This window comes from Saccopteryx leptura, chromosome 5 (genome assembly GCF_036850995.1).
Source record: "Saccopteryx leptura isolate mSacLep1 chromosome 5, mSacLep1_pri_phased_curated, whole genome shotgun sequence".
Lineage (NCBI taxonomy): Eukaryota > Metazoa > Chordata > Mammalia > Chiroptera > Emballonuridae > Saccopteryx > Saccopteryx leptura.
In genome coordinates, this window is record NC_089507.1 from 183321726 (window position 1) to 183342007 (window position 20282).

Here is a 20282-nt window from a genome sequence, read left to right on the forward strand (position 1 = left end):
TCCAGTGGAGTCTTAGCTGTGGGAGGGGAAGAGAGAGACAGAGAGGAAAGAGAGGGGGAGGGGTGGAGAAGCAGATGGGTGCTTCTCCTGTGTGCCCTGGCCGGGAATTGAACCCAGGACTCCTGCACGCCAGGCTGATGCTCTACCACTGAGCCAACCAGCCAGGGCCCAATTCTGGAGGATTTTTAAAAGAAGTTTCCCCATCTGTAAAATAAGAGTGTTGCCCAGGATACTCTCTGAGGCCTATTTGGCTCTTAAAATTCATGATTCAGAGCTTGTGAATTAAGAATGAAAATATTTACTGGGCATGAAGGAAAAAGCTCATAAAGAATTAATTTCTATGAATTTGATGGTTATGTAAAGTTACAGAATTTGATATCTAGAGGGGACCTCGGGGCCGTTAGGTGAAGGATTTAATCATGTCCCTAAGAAATGGAAATAGAATTCAGGTGTACTGGTGGTACCTAGCTCAGGGCCTTCCCCACCACCTGGTAACTTTCTTTCCCCCTCCCTTCCTATTTTCCTTCTTTTCTTCCCGCTTTCCCTCCTTCCTATCTTTCTTCTCTCCCTCCTGGGTTTGGCCATCATAAATGACAGCAATTCCATATTCATCCACTACCTGGGAAGTTGCTTATTGAAATGAACAAATAACAACAATAATAAACACCTCTTTTTTTGTGAGAGAGACAGAGAGAGGGACAGATAGGGACAGACAGATAGGAAGGGAGAGAGATGAGAAGCATCAACTCTTTGTTGCGGCACCTTAGTTGTTCATTGATTGTTTTCTCATACATGCCTTGATGGGGGAGGGGTGGCTACAGCAGACCAAGTGACCCCTTGCTCAAGCCAGCGACCTTGGGTTCAAGCTGGTGACTGACCCCGCGCTCAAACCAGATGTGCCCACACTCAAGCTGGCGACCTCCAGGTTTCAAACCTGGGTCTTCCGCGTCCCAGTCTGAGGCTCTATCAACTGCCACCACCTGGTCAGGGCATAATAAACACCTCTTGTGGAGATGAGAACATTCTGCACCACACAGTTTCCAGACCATTTAAAATAATCTTTCTGTGAGTTATCTTTGCTAACACGCTGTGTTTTCTCTCTTCTGTTGTTATTTGTGAGACTCTTCCTTATGCCTGAATATTTTGCTTTTGCTTTATTGGAAAGTTAGCCCTAGGTTGGGCTAATATAGGCTTCCTTGGGTGGGCTGAGCAAGGAGCACCCGGACAGATGGGCTGCAGGGTAGGCATGGGAAGAATTCTTTTCCCCAAGAAGCTTGAATTAAGTACAAGCAGGGGACAACTTCTATTCTAGATTCAATAGTTGTAGAGAAAATGAAAAAGGCTTACCCCTGACGCCTCTCTTTCTCCCAGACACCATGTCCAATGTGAGTGACCTCTGCTGACTTTGCCTTTAAATCAGACCAATTCTCACTCTTTCCTTCCCTGCTATTTGGGACAAGTCACCAGTATCTATTGCCCCAATAGAGTTTCTACTTGTTTCTGCCCCGAGCCCCCTGACAGTCCATTTTGTCTTTTCTTTTTTTTTTTTTAGAAGTTGGAAACGGGGAGGTAGTCAGACAGACTCCCGCATGCACCCTACCGGGGTCCACCCAGCACGCCCACCAGAGGGCGATGCCCTGCCCATCTAGGGCATTGCTCTGTTGCAACCAGAGCCATTCTAGTGCCTGGGGCAGAGGCCAAGGAGCCATCCTCAGCGCCCAGGCCAACTTTGCTCCAATGGAGCCCTGACTGCGGGAGGGGAAGAGAGAGACAGAGAGGAAGGAGAGGGCGAGGGGTGGAGAAGCAGATGGGTGCTTCTCCTGTGTGCCCTGGCCAGGAATCAAACCCAGTATTCCTGCACGGCAGGCCGACGCTCTACCACTGAGCCAACTGGCCAGGGCCTGACAGTCCGTTTTGAACCCAACAACCAGAAGATGTCTTTCACAATGTAAGATCATGCCGCTTCTTTGCTGCTTAAAATTTTACATTCTCACTTCACTTGGAAAAAAAGACAAAGTTTTGTCAGGGGCCCCCAGTGCCCTCGTCAGGATTCTCCATGTGGAGTCCCCAGCCCAGGGCATCGGCATTGCCTAGGTCTAGGGGATTATTATTAGAAATGCCCTATCCCAGGCACCCTGGACCTCTTGAAAGAGGGACTGGGTTTCACACGCCCTGTGAGGGTGCTGGTGCACACGCAAGTAGGAGGCCTGCTTCTCTACGGGATCAGTCCTCAATGTCCTGTCCAGTTACTCACATTGACTGCCTTGCTTTTCTTAGAATAAGACAGGCCTCTGTCTCACGAGGGTTTTGGTGTTTGCTATTTCCTCCACTGGAACACTCTTTTTTTCTCCCAGGCAGTTACTCAGGTTACTTTTTATGTTCTTTTTTTTTTTTTACCCTCTCACATTCAACTTAGTATCAGTGAGGTCCAGCATATTTGAAATTCTAACATATCTTTCTCTTAAGTATCCCCTCCCTGCCACCAACCTATACACACATGCACCCCCACACCCCACCGTCTCCTCTTCTCAGCATGATTTTCCTACACAACACTCAGCTTGGGGTCTTGCGTGAAGTTGCCGCCAGGGAGTCAGCCAGCTCTGCAGTCATCCACAGGCTTGCCCGAAGCTGGGCGGTCTGATTCCAGCCAGCATGGCTCGCTCGTATGACTTGCAGATGGGTGCCGGCTGTTGGCAGGAGGCCTCGGTTTCTTGCCAGGTAGAGCTCTCCACAGTGCCGCCGGACTGTCCTCAGGACATGGCCACTACCTGACCCCTGGGCTAGTGATCTAAGAGACAGCCAGGCAAAAGCCACACTCCTTCATCACCCAGACTTATATGATCCAGGATGTTGTATACTATCGTGTGATATTATGACTCAGAACCATCCAGGTAAGACACTCTCAGATTTCTGACCCACAGAAAGTCTGACATCATAAATGCCATTGTTGTTTTAAGCTGTTACATTTTGGAATAAATTTTCAGGCAGCAATAGATAAGTTTTCAGGCATCAGTAAGTAATGCTTCATGTGCCACTATTTACCTTACTATATATTTTATTTAAGTTTTAAAATTCATCAACCCCCACCTTCACATATACCCTAGAATGCCAGCACCAAGAAAGAAGGGTTTCTGTGTGTGTGTTTCCTCAGTGCCTAAAGCAGGGTCTATACTGTCAATCAGCACACATTCACAGGCGCACGGGAAAGCAGTACTGAGAGAAGCTGGACCTGCGGACAGGGAGCGAGACCGGTGTGGCTGGAGGAGGGAAGGAGCCATGGGCATCTCTGTGAGCCTCCACTCCGCGCAACTGCGTGGGACACCACCTGCACTGTATTCCTGGTGAACGGAGACGTCTGAGACCACAGTTCCATGTGAAATTCATGTTGACCTTGCCAGTCCCCTGAATGGGCCACAGTCTGAGAATTGTTCACCCGGGAGAATAAGACCCAGTTTCAGCAGAGAGATCCTTGGTCCAGCATCTTACAGAAGTAGCTCAGAGTCAGAGACTTCAAAAGACCATGGGTGCGGGACAGTGAATGTCTCAGGGATGAGGTCTGCACTGATGGCCAGTGACCAGAGTCCACCTTCCCTCTCACGTCTCTGACCTAACCTGGTGTCTTCTGTAAAGTTTTAGAGGCAGAAAGTAGAGGTTGAGAAACGGCTGAGGGTTGCACAAATATTGGAATACACCAGTAACTAGTTCTTTGGGAAGCTGGACTTGAAGAAAGGAGGACTAAAACCGGGAAGGAGAAGGTAGACTGGGAGAAAGTCCCTTTGGGACAGGAATGAGTGTGGTTGGGGGGAAGGGTGTGCTGAGTGGTCCCGAGGGAGAGAGCAGAGAAAGAAACCTAGTGACATCTGAGATTGTGCAATGCATTTTAAACCTTAGCTTATTTGAAAAATTGTGTTATTCATATTAAAAGGACTTTTAAGCATTAATATACAAGATAGATGAGTTTTTGGTGGGAGTTCTTCCTATTGCAAATTCAATACACTTTGACAGACTGTCAGGTGGTTTTCATATGTTATTTATTATTTTGTTATTGTTATTTAGTGAGAGGAGGGGAGATAGAGAGACAGAGACAGACTCCAGCATGCTCCCCGACTGGGATCCACCTGGCAACCCCTGTCTGGGGCTGATGCTTGAACCCACTGAGCCACTGGCTGCGAGAGGGAAAGAGAGAGAGAAGGGGGAGAGGGAGGGAAAAAATGCAAATGTTGCTTCTCATGTGTGCCCAGACAGGGAATCAGACCCAGGACATCCACATGCTGGGCCAATGCTCTATCTACTGAGCCAAAGACCCATATAATTATCTTGTTTAAATATCCCCACAATCTCACTAGGCAGTGTTTTTCTCTCCATGTAATATGAGGAAACTGAGTTTTAGGTTAGAAAACATGCCCAAGTAGGAAGCATAGCTTGGACGATCAAGAGCTCTGTCCATACTCATGCCAAAAGCAAGCATTTCTAATAATATGCCAAGGACAAGAGGCACAAACAGGGATTAAAAAAATCTGGGTCAAACAGGATCTATGGTTACTCTATCCAGATAAGTTCAGTCCTTTTCACTATGAAATGCCTCCGTACTCACATTCCCTAAGCCCCGCTTCAAATCCCAGAGCTGACACTGAAACAGGTATCCATGGTCAGCTCTGTTTAATGGGTGAATGCAGAGAGCACAACTAAAAATAAAATAGCCCGTTGAGTCCTTCTGCTAATCTGTGGCAGGAGGACGGTTCAGAATGGCCCCGATCAAGCAGAACACAGAGTGTAACTAAAACAAGACGGTGACATAAGGCTTTATTGTATTCTAATTTTCAGTATGTAAATTGACATTTTGCTTAAATTCTTGTTATTTTATGATCTAGATGATAAAATAAACCTTTTCTTCATGAGAAAACTGCTTTTCCCTACTTCCACTTAAAAAAACAGAAAAGCTGGTCAATCACTAAGCTAAGCTTGTTTGAGTGATATCAAAGTCAAAATTATGACTGCCTGATTTTCCCCTTCACTGCACTTGTCACAAAAATTAAATTACAGATCATGCTTATGAATATAATGCATGAACTGTTGTATGGCATTCTGCAAGATAGAATGTCCCTGCTGTCCAGCCACTCATAAAACAGCATGTCACATGATATTTTAATATGCAGAGGAAATAAGAGGGCAGAGAGAAAAGTCCGTCACTCATGGAATACGAGGTGCATGCCACCAATGGTTCCTGTATTCAGAAAAATGTATTTTCGTAAAAACAACCATAAAAATAATAACTAAAATAGCAACTTTAGATCCTTCAAACTCGTATAGTGCTTTCTAGTTCCCCAAATGCTTCCACATATAATTTCATCTGACAAAAGAGATTATTAATATTTTAAAGTGCAGTATCGGCTTGCTTGATTGAGCTTTGAAAGGGCTCCGTTTCCTAAAGAATGAGCATCGCACACGCAGGCTTGTTGAAGATTCTACGTTGAGGCAATTGTAGAGCAAGAGTCAAAAGGCTAGTGCTTTCTGTAAAAATGTGATGGAAAAATAGCATTCACTTCTGAAAGCTGCTGAAGGCTTTGAAGATATATGTATAGAGAAAATTACTGTTCTAAACTTGCTATTGAATTTTAGAAGCACACATTCTCTTTAGTTTTTTAATAAATTTTTTTTTGTTTTGTAAGTATGAAATAACTCTTGCCATATACATTTTCAGACAAATGAAGCCTTCCATGAAGGAATTTTAGGAAATTTAGGTTTACTCCTGAAGAATGGAGGGAAGAGTGTGAGAAAAGCATGTTCTATAAGAAGTGCTAAGTTATTTAATAATGATACTCTTTTAAATTATTTTATTATAAGAAAAAAGCTGTTCTAAATCATTGGGAGTTGAAATGGATGAAATTTGTATTAACCAGGCTTCTTTCAAACAATTCTCTCTATGATTTTGCTGGTCCATAGATAACATTCTTATTTATATCAAATGCTAACCAACTGATTGCAGATCTGAAATTACTAAGCTCTTCATTATAGGGATAGTGTTGCAGTGGATTAATTCGACTATACTGTAGTTCATAAAATTCCAGTCAAAATAATGAGACAAAGCTTTGTCCCAAAGTATACAGTGTAAAAATGCAAGTAAATATATTTAGAAATTGTTGGACTTTTTATTTTGATGTTTAACACTTAGTAAGATACTAAAGTAATAATGATTTCAGTCAAGGCTTCAATGATGGCAACATTTCCTCCTTCAATAGAACCAGTTCTAATTTCCAGAAAAGAGAATGGGGAAAAGGTGAGAGAAGCTGTGTGGTTCTAGAAAAAAGAAGAGTTTCTGACATTAACAAGCTGCACAGACTTGGGCAAGTTAAAGAACCATTTGCAGACTGTACTTAAAAAAAATAACATTCTGTAGAATGAGAAAATTTAACCATATACTCTCAAAATTCTTTTGGATCTAAATATAGTTATTATGGTTTCATAGGATGGAAAATCTAGGTGAGTCTGTGTTCCAACTCCACTCTGTGGTCCTGTCTGACAATATATCTTAAAAGGGAAGCTGAGGTGTCAGTAGTACCTATGAGGGCTGGAAACAGGGCAAGGAACTCAAAGGTATGATGGAGTGTGTTGAAGCCAAGTGATGGAGAGTTAAGCTGAGTGATCTATGAATAAAAATAGCAAAATCCCTGGCCAGTGGCTCAATGGATAGAGCATTGGCTCAGCATATGGATGTTCTAGGTTCAATTCCTGGTCAGGGCACACATGAGAAGAAACCATCTAATTTTTTCTCCCTCTCTCCCCCCCTTTTCTCTCTTTTTCTCTCCCACAGCCAGTGGCTCGATTGGTTCAAACATGGCCCTGGAAACTGAGGATAACTCAGTTGGTCAGAGCGTGGCAGCCTCAGGCACTAAAAATAGCTCAGTACTCGAGCATTGGCCTTAGATGGGGTTGCCAAGTAGATTCCAGTAAAGGTGCATGAGGGAGTCTGTCTCGCTATTTCCCCTCCTCTCACGAAATAAAGAAAAAGAAAGAAAGAGAGAGAGAGAGAGAGAGAGAGAGAGAGAGAGAGGAAGGAAGGAAGGAAGGAAGGAAGGAAGGAAGAAAAGAAGGGAGGAAGACAACAGAAGCTTCTCTTACTTAAAAAGAATTAGAGAGATGACCAAGTTGGAAAAGGATTGATAACCCTTATCCAGGAAGATGGATAGAGAGTGGTCATGATTCACACTGCCCCTCAGCTAGTGATACAATGTGCATTTGCATATCCAGTAGGAAGAATGATTCCAACTCTTTGAATCATGAGAGAAAGTGAAACATGCGCAGTAGTACAGCACAGGCATGCAGGTCATAGTGCCTTTTGTCAAGCTAGAAACCTGACAGATAATGAGCATCCTATCGTGCCGGATTAGGCTCCCTGTCTTGATCTTCTCCCAGCAAGTTTTACTCCTCTGTCTTTGAGGGTTACCTCAGGAACAAATGCACCATTCCCATGCTCCTCTGGCTTGACTGACAGTGACCTTTCACCAAATTTCACAGAGAGAGTGTCCCTGAAACAAATCCATAGTGATCCTATTTTTGTGACATGGCAGATTCTGAGAACATAGATTTGGGCGAGGTGAAGCCATATTATTTAGTCAGATGAGGGCTGTGCCACGATGTTCCTAAACAAAGCAAATCATTGACATAGTAACAGCAGTTTTCATACATGTGAGGGAACAACGAGGAGAAACTCCCTTTTTAGTCAAAGGGGGCAGCAGTTTATGGCCCACCATGTGACGGTTGGACCTGGCGACAGACTCAGCCTTGGAGAACAGCCGTTGAGGTGGGTCGTGCACATCTGATGGGAGCCGCTCAGTGGTGCAGGCCCTCTCCAGGGGAAGGGCAATTGTTGTTTAGCCCCTAATCTACTTTCCAACTGCGGCCTTAAGGGGTTGTCCAGAGAAGACCTAATGACAGCAGGAAGTAGAAGCATTCGCTACCTTCCCAACCAGATTCCAAAGAAGCATAGCACCTTGGATCAGGTAGAGCCTTTGGCCTTCTCCACGGTTCTAAGTGTTCTTCTCCAACTGATTCTAAACTTTCAGGCACATTTCAATGACTTAGGATAATGTGTACCCTATCACGGTCCTGCATAGGATATTAATTACAATAGCCATCACTAATAGAGAGCTGGACTTGTGCTAGGTACTTTACACATACTGTTTCTATTGTGTATTATTACAGTGATGTTTCTCTCCCATTCCTCACCCAGAAGGCAGCGATCATTCCGTTCACTATGACAAGCCTGAGACACAAAACACTTCCATCTGAGTCTCCCTCAGATCCACCTGCCTAGAGAGAGGCGTGTCCTGGTCTGTCTCCATAACAGCTCAGCAGGGCAGCCTCTGGCCAGGTGGCAGATGGGACCAGGGTGCCCGTGCTTGCTGCTGAAGGGACAGAGGTTGTCGTCCATATTCACGAGTGAGAGCCAGCCTTCAGAAGCCCATGTGGGGGCAGGACAACCAGATGCTCTAGTCTAACTTCTGAAATAATAAAGCCAGTGTTTCTTATTTTAAATTTTGTTCCAGCTTCCGCATCTCAGCTGGTCCTGAACCTGATGAGGATGAAGGCAGTGTCATTACTTCTCATTTACGACCCTGACACTCACATAGCTGCTGTGCAGTCATGGGGGTGAGTGGCTCAGAGATTCCCCCTTCAAGAGAAATCCTGCTACTGGGGATGAAGCTGGCTGACAGCTTCCAGCACCCACACATCTGAGAGTCCCTGCAGCATCACAGTCGTGCCAAGACTACTCTCTCCCGAGCTGCTGGCAGCCAGTGAGTGAGCAAGGGAAAGGGAAGCCTAGTGCCCAGCAGCCTGCCCTGTGCACAGCTCGTCTACCGGCCAATCCTTGCTGGGGCCTCCCCAGACCTCTGCCAGCAGTGTGGGCTGAGGCTCCTCCTGTTACCCCTCCTCCCCCCCGCCTCTCCCCACACCTGCTCCCGCTCTCTATCCTGCTCCCGCTCTCTATCCTGCTCCTCTCTACCCCTCACGAGCTTCTTCCTGTAGGTTTCCTGCACTTCTGCTTCATCTTGACATCCTCCTTCTGGAAGACCCAAGCTGACACCGTCATATTATCATTCTCTCCGTTCCACAGTGCAGAAAATAGAAGGCATAAATGCGTTCCCCTTTTAGACATCTATGCATACTCTTTAGAGGATCACTTGAAAACATGCCTCATCTACATTTTAAAAGAAAAACTTGAATATCTTGCCAGTGTTACTAGTGTTGTAACAAAAAGTCATTTCTTTATGAAACTGAGCCCCATTGAACCTGTCTAGTCAGTGCACAAATACAAAGAGATATGGGCTTTTAGAAAATAGAAGAACACTCTAAAACAGGAAACATTTCCATACCCATCCGGCTGAAGCTGGATTCTGAATTCAGAATGTGTTCATGAGGAAAACAAATGATCTCCATAAACCAACAGCCATAGTGCTGCTCATCATGTATGGATGTCAGACTTCAGCCTCACACAATTCCAGAACACTGCCCCACAACTCCACATACTCAGCTATATTGGGTGTGTGAACATCTGTGTGCATAGGTGTGCATTGCACATGAGCATATTTCTCTGTGTTTACAGTGTCTGTCATTTGTGGATATCTGTGTACATATGCAAATGATTATTTACTAATTCATTCGGGAAACTCTTATTGTATTTCAATTATTACGCCTGGCTGAAAGGGAGCATGCTTCACAATGAGAAAATAACTTTTTTAAAAATCTGGTTTTTATCTTAACAAATTAAACTTGAGTTTGATTTTTCACCGTCAAATTCAGGCGAGAGAAAACACATTAGAAAAAGAAAAAGGATTGTTCTGTGATTTTTGAACCCTTAGAAATATCTGAACATGAAAACATACACAGAACTTAAGAAATTAAAGAGAAATTTCTTTCCTTGGCCTAATTTTTTAAAGAAAGGATGAACAGGACTTACCCTCACTGGAGTCTTTGGAACATTCTGGCTTCTTTGCTTTGCTCTTTTTGGGAGGTGGGGAGAGGCCTTTTGGCTCTATCCCTTCTGGAAGCACAAAGATTTAAAAACATTCTTATTTAAATATTTACCTGTAGGATTCAACATTATGTTAAACTTTAAAGACATTTTCTTCTTACTAAATCCACACATACAGTAAGGCCTAACTGCAGATTCATTTGTCATCTTGGTCGAGCTAAATTTTGGCAAACACCTGTGATTTTCCAGTGAAAATAGATTAAACTTAAAGTTCAGGTTTAAACATTTTTATTGACATCATTAATAATTCATACAAATGTGAAGTCTTGAGTGATGTTTCTAAATTAAAATTTCTCCTAAAGAGACTTCAAATTATTTCTTTCCTCAGGAGAACTTGATTTAAAACTTTATGGATCAACTGATAGCTGTCATTTTGCAATTTCATCCTAAAGAAAAACAATTCATGTCTGCAAACTGTTCTGTCCACAGGATGGCACATCTCAAGAAATGCTATTGTTATCTACCCAGGAATCTAATTTAAAAATTGAGATAACCTCAATATTTTTCTTCATTTACTTTTCCAGTATAGCAACCATAAGTTCTATAAGTCCTATAAGCTCTACTCCAAAATATATCTGATATTCATCCACTGTGCTCATCTTCTGCAATTACTATCCTATCCTAAGCCAGCAGCATTCCTTACCTGAGTTGATACAATAACCTTCTTAAATCTATCTTCTAGTTTTCTAATCATCCTACAGCCTATTATTTTCTATGAAACAGGCAGAGTTATTTTCAAAACATAAATCAGATCATGTTGCTCTCTTGTTAAAAAACCATCGCTCTTAGAATATGATCTAAATCCAGGTTCATGACCCAGGACAACATTTCATTTGTGTTCCACTAGCGCTCTAGCTCCATCTCCCACTTGCTCTTGGCCTCAGATTTATTAGCTCACTCTGTGTTTTTCATTCACTCATAGGCTGGTTCCTGCCTCAGGACCTTTGCATGTTCTGCTTTCCTCTACTTCCCCTTACACACACAAACACACACACACACACACACACATTCATATGTCTATGTCTTATTTTTTAATCTCAGATCAAATTCATCTTCCAAGAAAGTCCTCTGACCTTCTCATTTATATACTTCATGCAAGGGAAATCTCTCTCAAACCAATCATTTGTTGTATCTGAAATTATCTGGCCCTCTTGTTTATTTCTTTATTGTGTTTCCCTCCTCTACCCCACACTCAAGAATGTAAGGCTCATGAGAAAAAGAGCGTTTCTCTCTAAGTATTTCTTGTGTCCCTGGTGCTTAGCAGTGCCTTGAGAATTTCATTTTAAATTCTATTTTATTCTTCCTTCACCCAGGTCTTTCTTTAATGCAGAGATATAATGGTACCCGTACCTAATGCTTACTTTTTTAGCAGCTATCACCTTATGCCAGGATTCTAAGATTATACTACAGAGCAATGGTGACTCACTTTTCTTTTCCTATTTATTAAATGAAGAACAAACAAAATAATGCATTTGCTAGATGTGCTGCTAAAAGCATTGACATTGTGGACTACAAAGGTTGTTGGGTATTGTATTAGGCTTTCTGTGGTTGTAAGTCAGTCACAGCTAAGGTCATTACCATAGTCAGGTTGAAAAATTTTATCAGTGAGTACATTAGCAACTCCCCTGAACTTCTGTCACTAGGTGTGAGATTGACAGTGACCCTTCAGAATGGGTTCAGCAAAACAAGAGTTAAAATGTTTGGAATAGCTCACCCAGCACAGATGCTGGGCTCAAAGGGGTTTGTAAAATGGGCAAAGCAACACCACAAGGGCAAAGTCACCCCCAGAGGTAGACTCTAACCCTTCCCTGCCCCTGAAATTCATGGACCAGGGGGCATGTTCCCAATGCTGAGAATTCAATGCCACACCAGTATTTCAAGAAAGTGTGTGTTTGAGAATTAAATTCTTAATTCTTGATTTCTTACCTGAATGATAATTCTTGGGGAACCAGTGAAAGTTAATATTTTCCCACATTTTAATATTTAAAGTATCCCAAAAGTACTAGTACTTTTAAAAAAATTGTAGGGCACTCCTTGTGTGGTCCATGGGCATGAACATATGTAAATTATGAGTGGTCATCTTGTGACATAAGCATAGTATCATTTCATAATGGCCATAGAGTCACTCAGATGAAAGTCGCTGATATGTGTAGTCTCTGTGCTCAGGTTTCTACTTGTGGTTCAGCAGGAACAGCTCAGTCTCCTGGCCTGGGAAGCTAAAAAGCACCCCATGCTTCTCCTTGACAGCATATCACATCATCTGTGCTGTCCCTGTGGAAGCCTGGATTTTTGCCGTGAGCATGGCTTTACCACCTGATGAACTCAACTCTGCTCTTGGCTCTCTGGTGGCTGAAATGGCAGAAGTAGCCCCTGATTTTCGGTCTCTGCCAGCTTAGTTTGGGGCCCATTTCAACAATACATAACCTTGGAAACGGTAGGAAAACATTTTCTATGCTAGAATGAAAGAAACTTTAAAGGACTTAAAAGAAATCATAGGAATAATGCCAGTCTGTTCCTACCACCTCCAATTGGGGCTGAGCCTCACTTTAGGAATGACCTGATTTGACACCATCTGAAGTATTCCTGCCTCTACTTACTAGTAGAGTCTGGAGACAAGAACAGAAAATTAAGAACATGAGTTTTGAGATCCAATTCGCCTAGACTCTGGCTCTGATATTTCAGCAAAAAACTAATCCCTCTTAAGCCTTGATAATAACAGTCTGTTGCCTCCTAGAGTTGTTAAATACCTTTTTATTTATTTTGGAGAGCGAGGAAAGGAGAGAAACATCAGTTTGTTGTTCCACTGATCTATACACTCACTGGTTGATTCCTGTATGTGCCCTGACCAGAGACTGAACCTGCAACCTTAGGGTATCAGGACAATGCTCTAACCAACTGAGCTACCCATCGAAGGCTTGTTACATATCTTAACTGAGTTCCTACATGTTGACTGATTGACATCAAGTACATGCTCCATTAAAATATGACCCAGCAGTAGTATGCTGGGGCTGACTTGAGTCATCTCGCACCAGCTGATTGTACCCATCTCTCCTCAACTCTAACATTCGTGTTTGGTGGATTGAACAATAACCACAGTAAGTGTATTTACACCAAAGAAATCTGCAAACTTCACATTGGGGCTTCTTCCATCCAGAGAGTCAGTTTACCAGCACCCCATTGTTTTGGGCATTAAAATTATTGTTCACTATCACTCACTAGCATTTGTTGGCTGGTTGATTCATCCAATAGCCCTTTAATTACGTCAATTTTATTCTATTGTAAGACAAGAAGAGATGATATAGGGTAGAGGGAGGCAGCAGTTAATGGTCATAGAATGCTGGTTCAGACCATCTTGGAGACCAGCATGCCTAAATGTGAGCTCTAAACTGATGCCAGCCTGTTTACCAATGTCTGGTAAGGCCAGCTGGCACACCATGGAGCCATCGGACATAGAAATCCCCCAGAATTTCAGCAGTCTGATATTAGGAAGTGGAGAGCACCTTCCAAAGCCCATTCTGCCTACTACCGTGAGCCACTGAGTGTGACCTGAACAGCTGTGTCCAGCTGCTGGAGACAAAACCCCAGGAAACCTGGTAGGACTAAAATCAGAAATGATAATCCAATTAATATTCCCAAACCTCAAATGCTGACTCTTAACCTTGTGGGCTCGGCATTAGCATTAATAATGAGTTCCTTAGAATCACTCAGTGGTTTGAATAGCTAGCTACCTCCCATTAAGAAGTCACTCCCTTTGCCTAGAAATGTGTACTTAAGGCACTTAGGCAAATGATCCTTAGCAAGATAAGGCCCATGTGCTGCCTAGCTATAAGGGCAGTGCTCTCCACAGTTGAGGGATTTTCCAAAGATGTTTTATATGAGCAGGTTAAATGAGAAGAGCAAACATTAGCATTAAATTCATGGAAAGCGATCCAAGACAAAGTGACCACTTCAAGTCTTTTTTTCAACACAGATTCTTTTAAATAGTGAGACATCCTACATAAAAGTATAGGAATCGGCATTTTAACTGAAATTTTATCTTGGACTTTATGTTTTATAAAAGGCAAGCAGAGTCCTGTTTTAGCTTGAATTGTCTCTGAAGTAGACACTGAGACAAAGGTCTGAATGCGAGTACTTAGCACGGGAGATTAACCCAGGAAACACAAGAGGGAGTAGGGAAGTGAGACAGAAAAGGGAAGGCAGACAATACCGGGAGTGCTAATGAGCAGGCTCCACCGGAGCCAGCCGGGGCTCCATCCTCCTGGGGACCTCTGGGCCATGGGAGGGAATCTTGTGCCCAACACCACACACTGCCCATGAACACTGGAAACGGGGCTAGTCTGAATCGAGGCGTGAATAAAAATGCCAACAAATTTCAAAAACATAGTATGAAAGAAAGTAAACTAATAATTTGTATATTGTTTACATGTTGAAATTGTAGTGTATTACATACATGGTTGCATAAATATTATTAAAATAGTATTAAATTAAATCCACTTGTCTCCTTTTCCTTTTCCTGATGTGACTACCAGAAAATCTGAAATCCTACATGAGGCTCACATTTGAGGCACACATTCTGTCTCCACTGGACAGTGCTGGCGTAGAACGCGACTCCTCTACCTGCTTCATGCCTGCTCCTGACGTCTAGACCCTCCCTCTGCTTCTCATGCCCACCGGTCCTACTGCCCTGGGAGGCCAAGGGGACCTCAGGAATCAGACATGTTCAGGCCGAAGAAGAGTAGACAGGAACTATGATCATTGTTGCAATAAACTGTTATGAAGAAAAGGAACTGGTATTATTTCTCCCTGAAGATAATGAGAGGTCAGGGGAGGGAGAGAAATTTAATTTCACAAGAAGGACATTAAAATTTTTTTTTAATTTTATTTATTCATTTTAGAGAGGAGAGAGAGAGAGAGAGAGAGAGAGTAGGGGGGAGGAGTAGGAAACATCAACTCCTATGCCTTGACCAGGTAAGCTCAGGTTTTCTCTTTTTTTTTTGTACTTTTTTCTGAAGCTGGAAACGGGGAGAGACAGTCAGACAGACTCCCGCATGCGCCCGACCGGGATCCACCCGGCACGCCCACCAGGGGCGATGCTCTGCCCACCAGGGGGTGATGCTCTGCCCCTCCGCTCTGCCGAAACCAGAGCCACTCTAGCGCCTGGGGCAGAGGCCAAGGAGCCATCCCCAGCCCCCGGGCCATCTTTGCTCCAATGGAGCCTTGGCTGCGGGAGGGGAAGAGAGAGACAGAGAGGAAGGAGGGGGTGGGGGGTGGAGAAGCAAATGGGCGCTTCTCCTATGTGCCCTGGCCGGGAATCGAACCCGGGTCCCCCTCATGCCAGGCCAACGCTCTACCGCTGAGCCAACCGGCCAGGGCAAGCCCAGGTTTTCAAACTGACAACCTCAGCATTCCAGGTTGACACTTTATCCACTGCGCCACCACTGGCCAGGCCAGAAGAAGGACAACTTTAAGCAAACTTCCCCTACTGAGATTTGTTGCCTCAGAATTCAAAGAGTTCCCTATTAATGGAGCTGCTCAGACTAAGGTGGTCAGTGAATTTGTAGGGAGCTCTTACACAAAATTAAGACCTCTAAGGTATCTATTTTAATTTTGAAACCTGTGCCTATTTCATGCCTAGTGTAGTCACCAATGTGAGGAACTTATACTATAGAATTAAGTCCTATCCCCCTCTAAAATCTATTAGATTGGCAGAGAAAACAAACAAACAGTAATTTATTGAGAGTTTATTATAGTCCCAAGAAACATTTCAGGTTTATTATAATTTAATCCCCCAGACAACACTACATTGCTCCTAGAGGTGTAAACTGAGGTCATGGAGAAAAGACTCTTGCCCAAAGTCAAAAAGAGATGGAGCTAGGATTGAATTGAGACCTATTGACTCATACGTTTATTAATAGGCACAGATTGAGCGACTACTGCAGCCCAGAGCCTATGCTTTTAGCCACTAGATTTCTCTCATCAAACACCAGTCTTTCAAAAAGAGTTGGCAAGCATCTTAATTTCTGATAACGAGAGCAATATATCGTATGTACAAAACGTATTTTCTAAAAATGGCCACAGCAGTATTTCAGGTCCTACAGGTTTTGCAGAATCTCATTCCTCTCCATGAAGAGATTGAGACTATATTCTCTTTCCCTAAGCCTGGGTGAGCTGACTGACTGAGGAGTTTGGTAGGAGTGATGCTATAGTACCCCTGAGGCTGAGTCCTGTAAAGGAAGACTCTCTCTGGCTCGCTCAGTCTCTCTAGAAAAAACACTTCAGAACCTGGCAGCCATGCTGTGAGGAAGTTCACACCACAAAAAGAGGACACGCATAGCAGTTTCAGAAAAGTGGTCCAGCTAAGGTTTTAGCTGATAGTCAATATCACCAGCCAGACATGTGAGTGAAGGAATTTTCAGGTGATTTCAGTTCCAAGATGTTGAAGTTTTCTGCTGCAGCTTCAGAGCTTGCGAAGCAGGTTTATCAAGTCACTCCTGCTATATGCTGTCTGAATTCTTGATCCACACAGTATGAATGAGCACAACAAGTAGGTGTTTTAGCCATTAAGTTTTGGGGATAATTTGTTCTACAACTCTATTAACTACAATATCATGTTTCATTTTTACCTTAGCTATCAAGAAGCTCAAAGTCAAGTTTAATGCTTAAATACAGTATGCTAAATGCATAAGAGTTAGCAAAATAACCTTATCTTATGATCTTGAACATTCATTTCTATTTTATTAACTTTATTTTGTCTTATGTTTAAAAAAAGTAAAGTGTGCATAATCAACAGAAGATCTTGCCTCTCCTCTAAGAATAAAATCATAAATGTAATACCTGAATCTTTTTTCATGTCAACATCTTTTTCTTCATTATCACCTATTAAAAAATAGAAAAAGACAAAGAAAAATTTATATATTTATATGAAACCTAGAAACATTTGAATTCTCCAACTTGACTAATAAAAAAATAAAGAAAAATCCTTAGTAGAAAAGAAAGCGAGAAATCATAAATTTTACTCTTACATTATCATGCTAAATTAGGAAGAAAGTATACACATTAGAGCACAATTTAAAACTTAAGGTTTATATTTCTTTTTAAAAAAATTGTAGACCTGGCCAGATAGCTCAGTAGGTTGGAGCATTATCCCAAAGCACAGAGATTGCTGGCTCAATCCCTAGTCAAGGTACATACAGGAATAGATCAATGTTCTTGTTTTTCTCTCTCTCTCTCCCCTTTCTCTCTTTGCTAAGATAAATAAATATTTTTTTTAATTAAATACATTTATAACAAGCTATCTATGCAATAATGTGTTTTAGTTATAAAAATTCTGCATGGTCATTTAAGTCATTTTAATTGCTAAAAAATAAAAACCACAGACTTTAAACATCACATTTTCTGCATTTATTAAAGCTATGCATGCTCATCTCATGTATCTGAGAAGCTTGGGCATCCATTTGGCTGTAGGTCAGCACAGTGACCAATCCCTGCACGGCACCATGAAAAGTGCTAGCTAGATATACATGCATATCTCAGCCTTTTACAATGTGCCTTCACGTCGCCACCAACGGAACCACTACACTTAACTCTTCTCATCTCACCTCCCAGTGCAACCCCCTTTAACTGGATAAGGACGTGGGCTTTCTCCATACTCTAGTCTAGATGACATATTTGCTGTTTTGAACTTTGGCGTTGTCATCTTTTATCCTTAAGTATTCCTCATATCCAGACAGTGCCAAATCCTGTCCATTTCTTAATGTTTCCTTCTCTCTACTCATATACAGCAACCCAAATACAGACTGTCAGTGCCATCTCCCCTACCTGTATGGTGGTTTCCAAAGTGGTCTTCTCTTCTTCCCACCTGACTCCAGTTGCTTTTACAGGTAGCTGCCAAGTCAATCTTACAATACAACTCTGATTTGGTTCACAGCCTTTCAGGGACTTCTCTCTGTCTAGTGAGAAAGTCTAAGCCTAAGCTTTCTGGGGTGAAACTCAAGGCTAAGATGTCTGATTACAACCACTTCTCTCAATTTCGCCATCCCTATTCCACTCCTGCTACCACCTACAAGCATAACAACACTTGACTTTTCTCTGTTTTCTCAAGGGCCCCTTTAGTTTCTTTTACCTGCCTCAGTACTGAAAGCAAGGTCCTGCTCCATTGATTCACACTCAATCTTCAGGGCCAAGTTGAGGTGCCATAACCCAAGGTGCTCAACCCAAGTTTGAATGAATAGTGTTCTCTTTGGCATATCTTATTTTTACTGCTGTCAGCATATGGACTTTGAGGACCTGTGGGTTTAGATATGCATACTGGCTCCCCCTTCCCATTCACTAGGCATGTAATTGTGGAGAAGTTACCTAACTTTCCTGAGTTTTACTTTCATTAGTCATAAAGTGAGATAATAATACTGCCTCCTCATGGAGTTGTAAGAAATCAATGAGATAATAGCACATAAAGCACTAGAACAGGTACTGAAACACTGGTAAGTGCTAAGTATTAGCTATTATTACCATCAAATTCTACAGTTACTTGTTAACATATCTGTCTTCCACATTTTCATCTCTAGATCATAAATTATGCAAAGATAAAGACCATGTCTAATGTTCCTTTATATTCCCTGGCACCTAATATACTTAATTTTATACTCTAGAATCAATAAAAAAAATTTCCACTGAATTAAATTTCTATTTCTATATTACTCCTACATCTAAAGATACCTTGTATCTATGTGATTATTTCAAAACAATAAGGACTCAGTAAAGATTTGCAACTTCCTCCTGGATGTTTTTTATAATGTAGTCATCTTTTAGCTAAATGTATTTAATATGGCACTTTTCTTAGTGTTAATTATGAATAAAGATTAAAGGTATATTAGTAAGTGAAAATGAAAAATGTATTTAGTTGAGGCTTTAAAAAATGTAATTTTAGCTTTTAAAGAAGTAAATTTTCTTCTGTTTAAATATGTTAGAAACATTAGTGATTTTTAATACAATTTCTTTCTTTCATTCTTTCTATGAATGTAATTTTAGGAGGAAGAATATCTTTTCTTAGAAATACCATTTTCTGATGAAATAATTATGAAATGTTACAAAGTAAACTCTTCACAGATTCTTCTCTGAACTTAATATATTTAAATAAAATTGTATTTCTAGAACCACCTAAAGTATCTATGATGACAGAGTGGGGTGAGGAAGAGGCGTTAAGTTTCTAGGAAGAGATAAAAGAAGAGTCCAAGATCTCTTTGCTTTTCACTCATGTAGCCATTAGTCCACCTGACAAACACTCTTTGGTAGCCTATCGTGGACAAGGCTTTGTGTTGGGGATGAACCAGACTCTGAAGCAGGAGTCTAGAAACTTGCCATTAGTAAGGAAACTAGGACATGCAGATAAATTTGAACACATGGTAGAGAGTTGTCAGTGCCATCATACAAGGTGACAGAGAAGGGACAGATGCTTCTAGAGGGCTTCTGGGAAGGGTTCTTAGAAAATGTGACATTAGAGCAGATATTTGAACTTTATAGACTGCACTGATAATATCATCCCCAGAAAAATCCCCTGAATTAAAGGCTCAGACTGGTGTTTTCATTCATTCATTCATTCACTCCACGAATTTGCTCATTTATTCACACAGTAGTTAAGAGTATATGCAGGATTTGCAGACTGGGTTTACTTCCAGTCCAACTACATACAGCTGTGCAATCTGGGGCAAATTGTGTAACCCTACACCTTAGCTTCCTCACCTGGAAGATAAGGATAATGAAAGTACTAATCTTCTAGAGTTGGCAATACATGTACAATGCTTACCAGAATGAGCACTCAAGAAGTACTGGTTATCACTATTAGCGTGTCAGTATATACTATTTTTACTATTTAAACGACCATTTATTGACCAGCACCATGTACTAGAACTGTATAAGTCCCTGAAGTAACGTGCTGACAGTCCATTCCTTCACAGAGCTCCCTGAGAAGTGGGTGATACTGAAATACAGAACAACAACCAGAGGAGGAAGTAACAGATTCTCTGGTGCAGGTAGGAAGAGGTGCTTTTGGAAAACAGACAAGAGGCAGCTAAGAAAGCTGAATCCCGATGGGGGTCAGTTCACTAGGGGAGAAGAAAGGCTGCAGCAGAGCCCAGCAGGTGTGGGGCCCTGCCTACTTCCCTCCGCCTGTGACACTCCAGTGACTGCAAGCCTGACATCCAGGCACAAGCCCCCAGGTCTCTTTGACTGAGGGCTTTCTCTCTGTTGCTTG

At 42.1% G+C, this 20282-nt stretch overlaps 1 protein-coding gene across 4 annotated transcripts in view; it reads right to left on the reverse strand.

Moving 5' to 3' along the window:
- Positions 1-20282, reverse strand: part of MACROD2 (mono-ADP ribosylhydrolase 2) — a 2059933-nt gene that overhangs the window by 138183 nt on the left and 1901468 nt on the right. For 3 of the 4 annotated variants that reach the window (XM_066387118.1, XM_066387116.1, XM_066387115.1), the window contains exons 10-11: positions 16868-16909; positions 9959-10042 (exon numbers count right to left, since the gene is read on the reverse strand). In XM_066387118.1, coding sequence (XP_066243215.1) covers positions 9959-10042; positions 16868-16909 — 126 coding nt within the window. The remainder of the gene's footprint in view (positions 1-9958; positions 10043-16867; positions 16910-20282) is intronic. The other variant, XM_066387117.1, reaches the window with a different exon arrangement.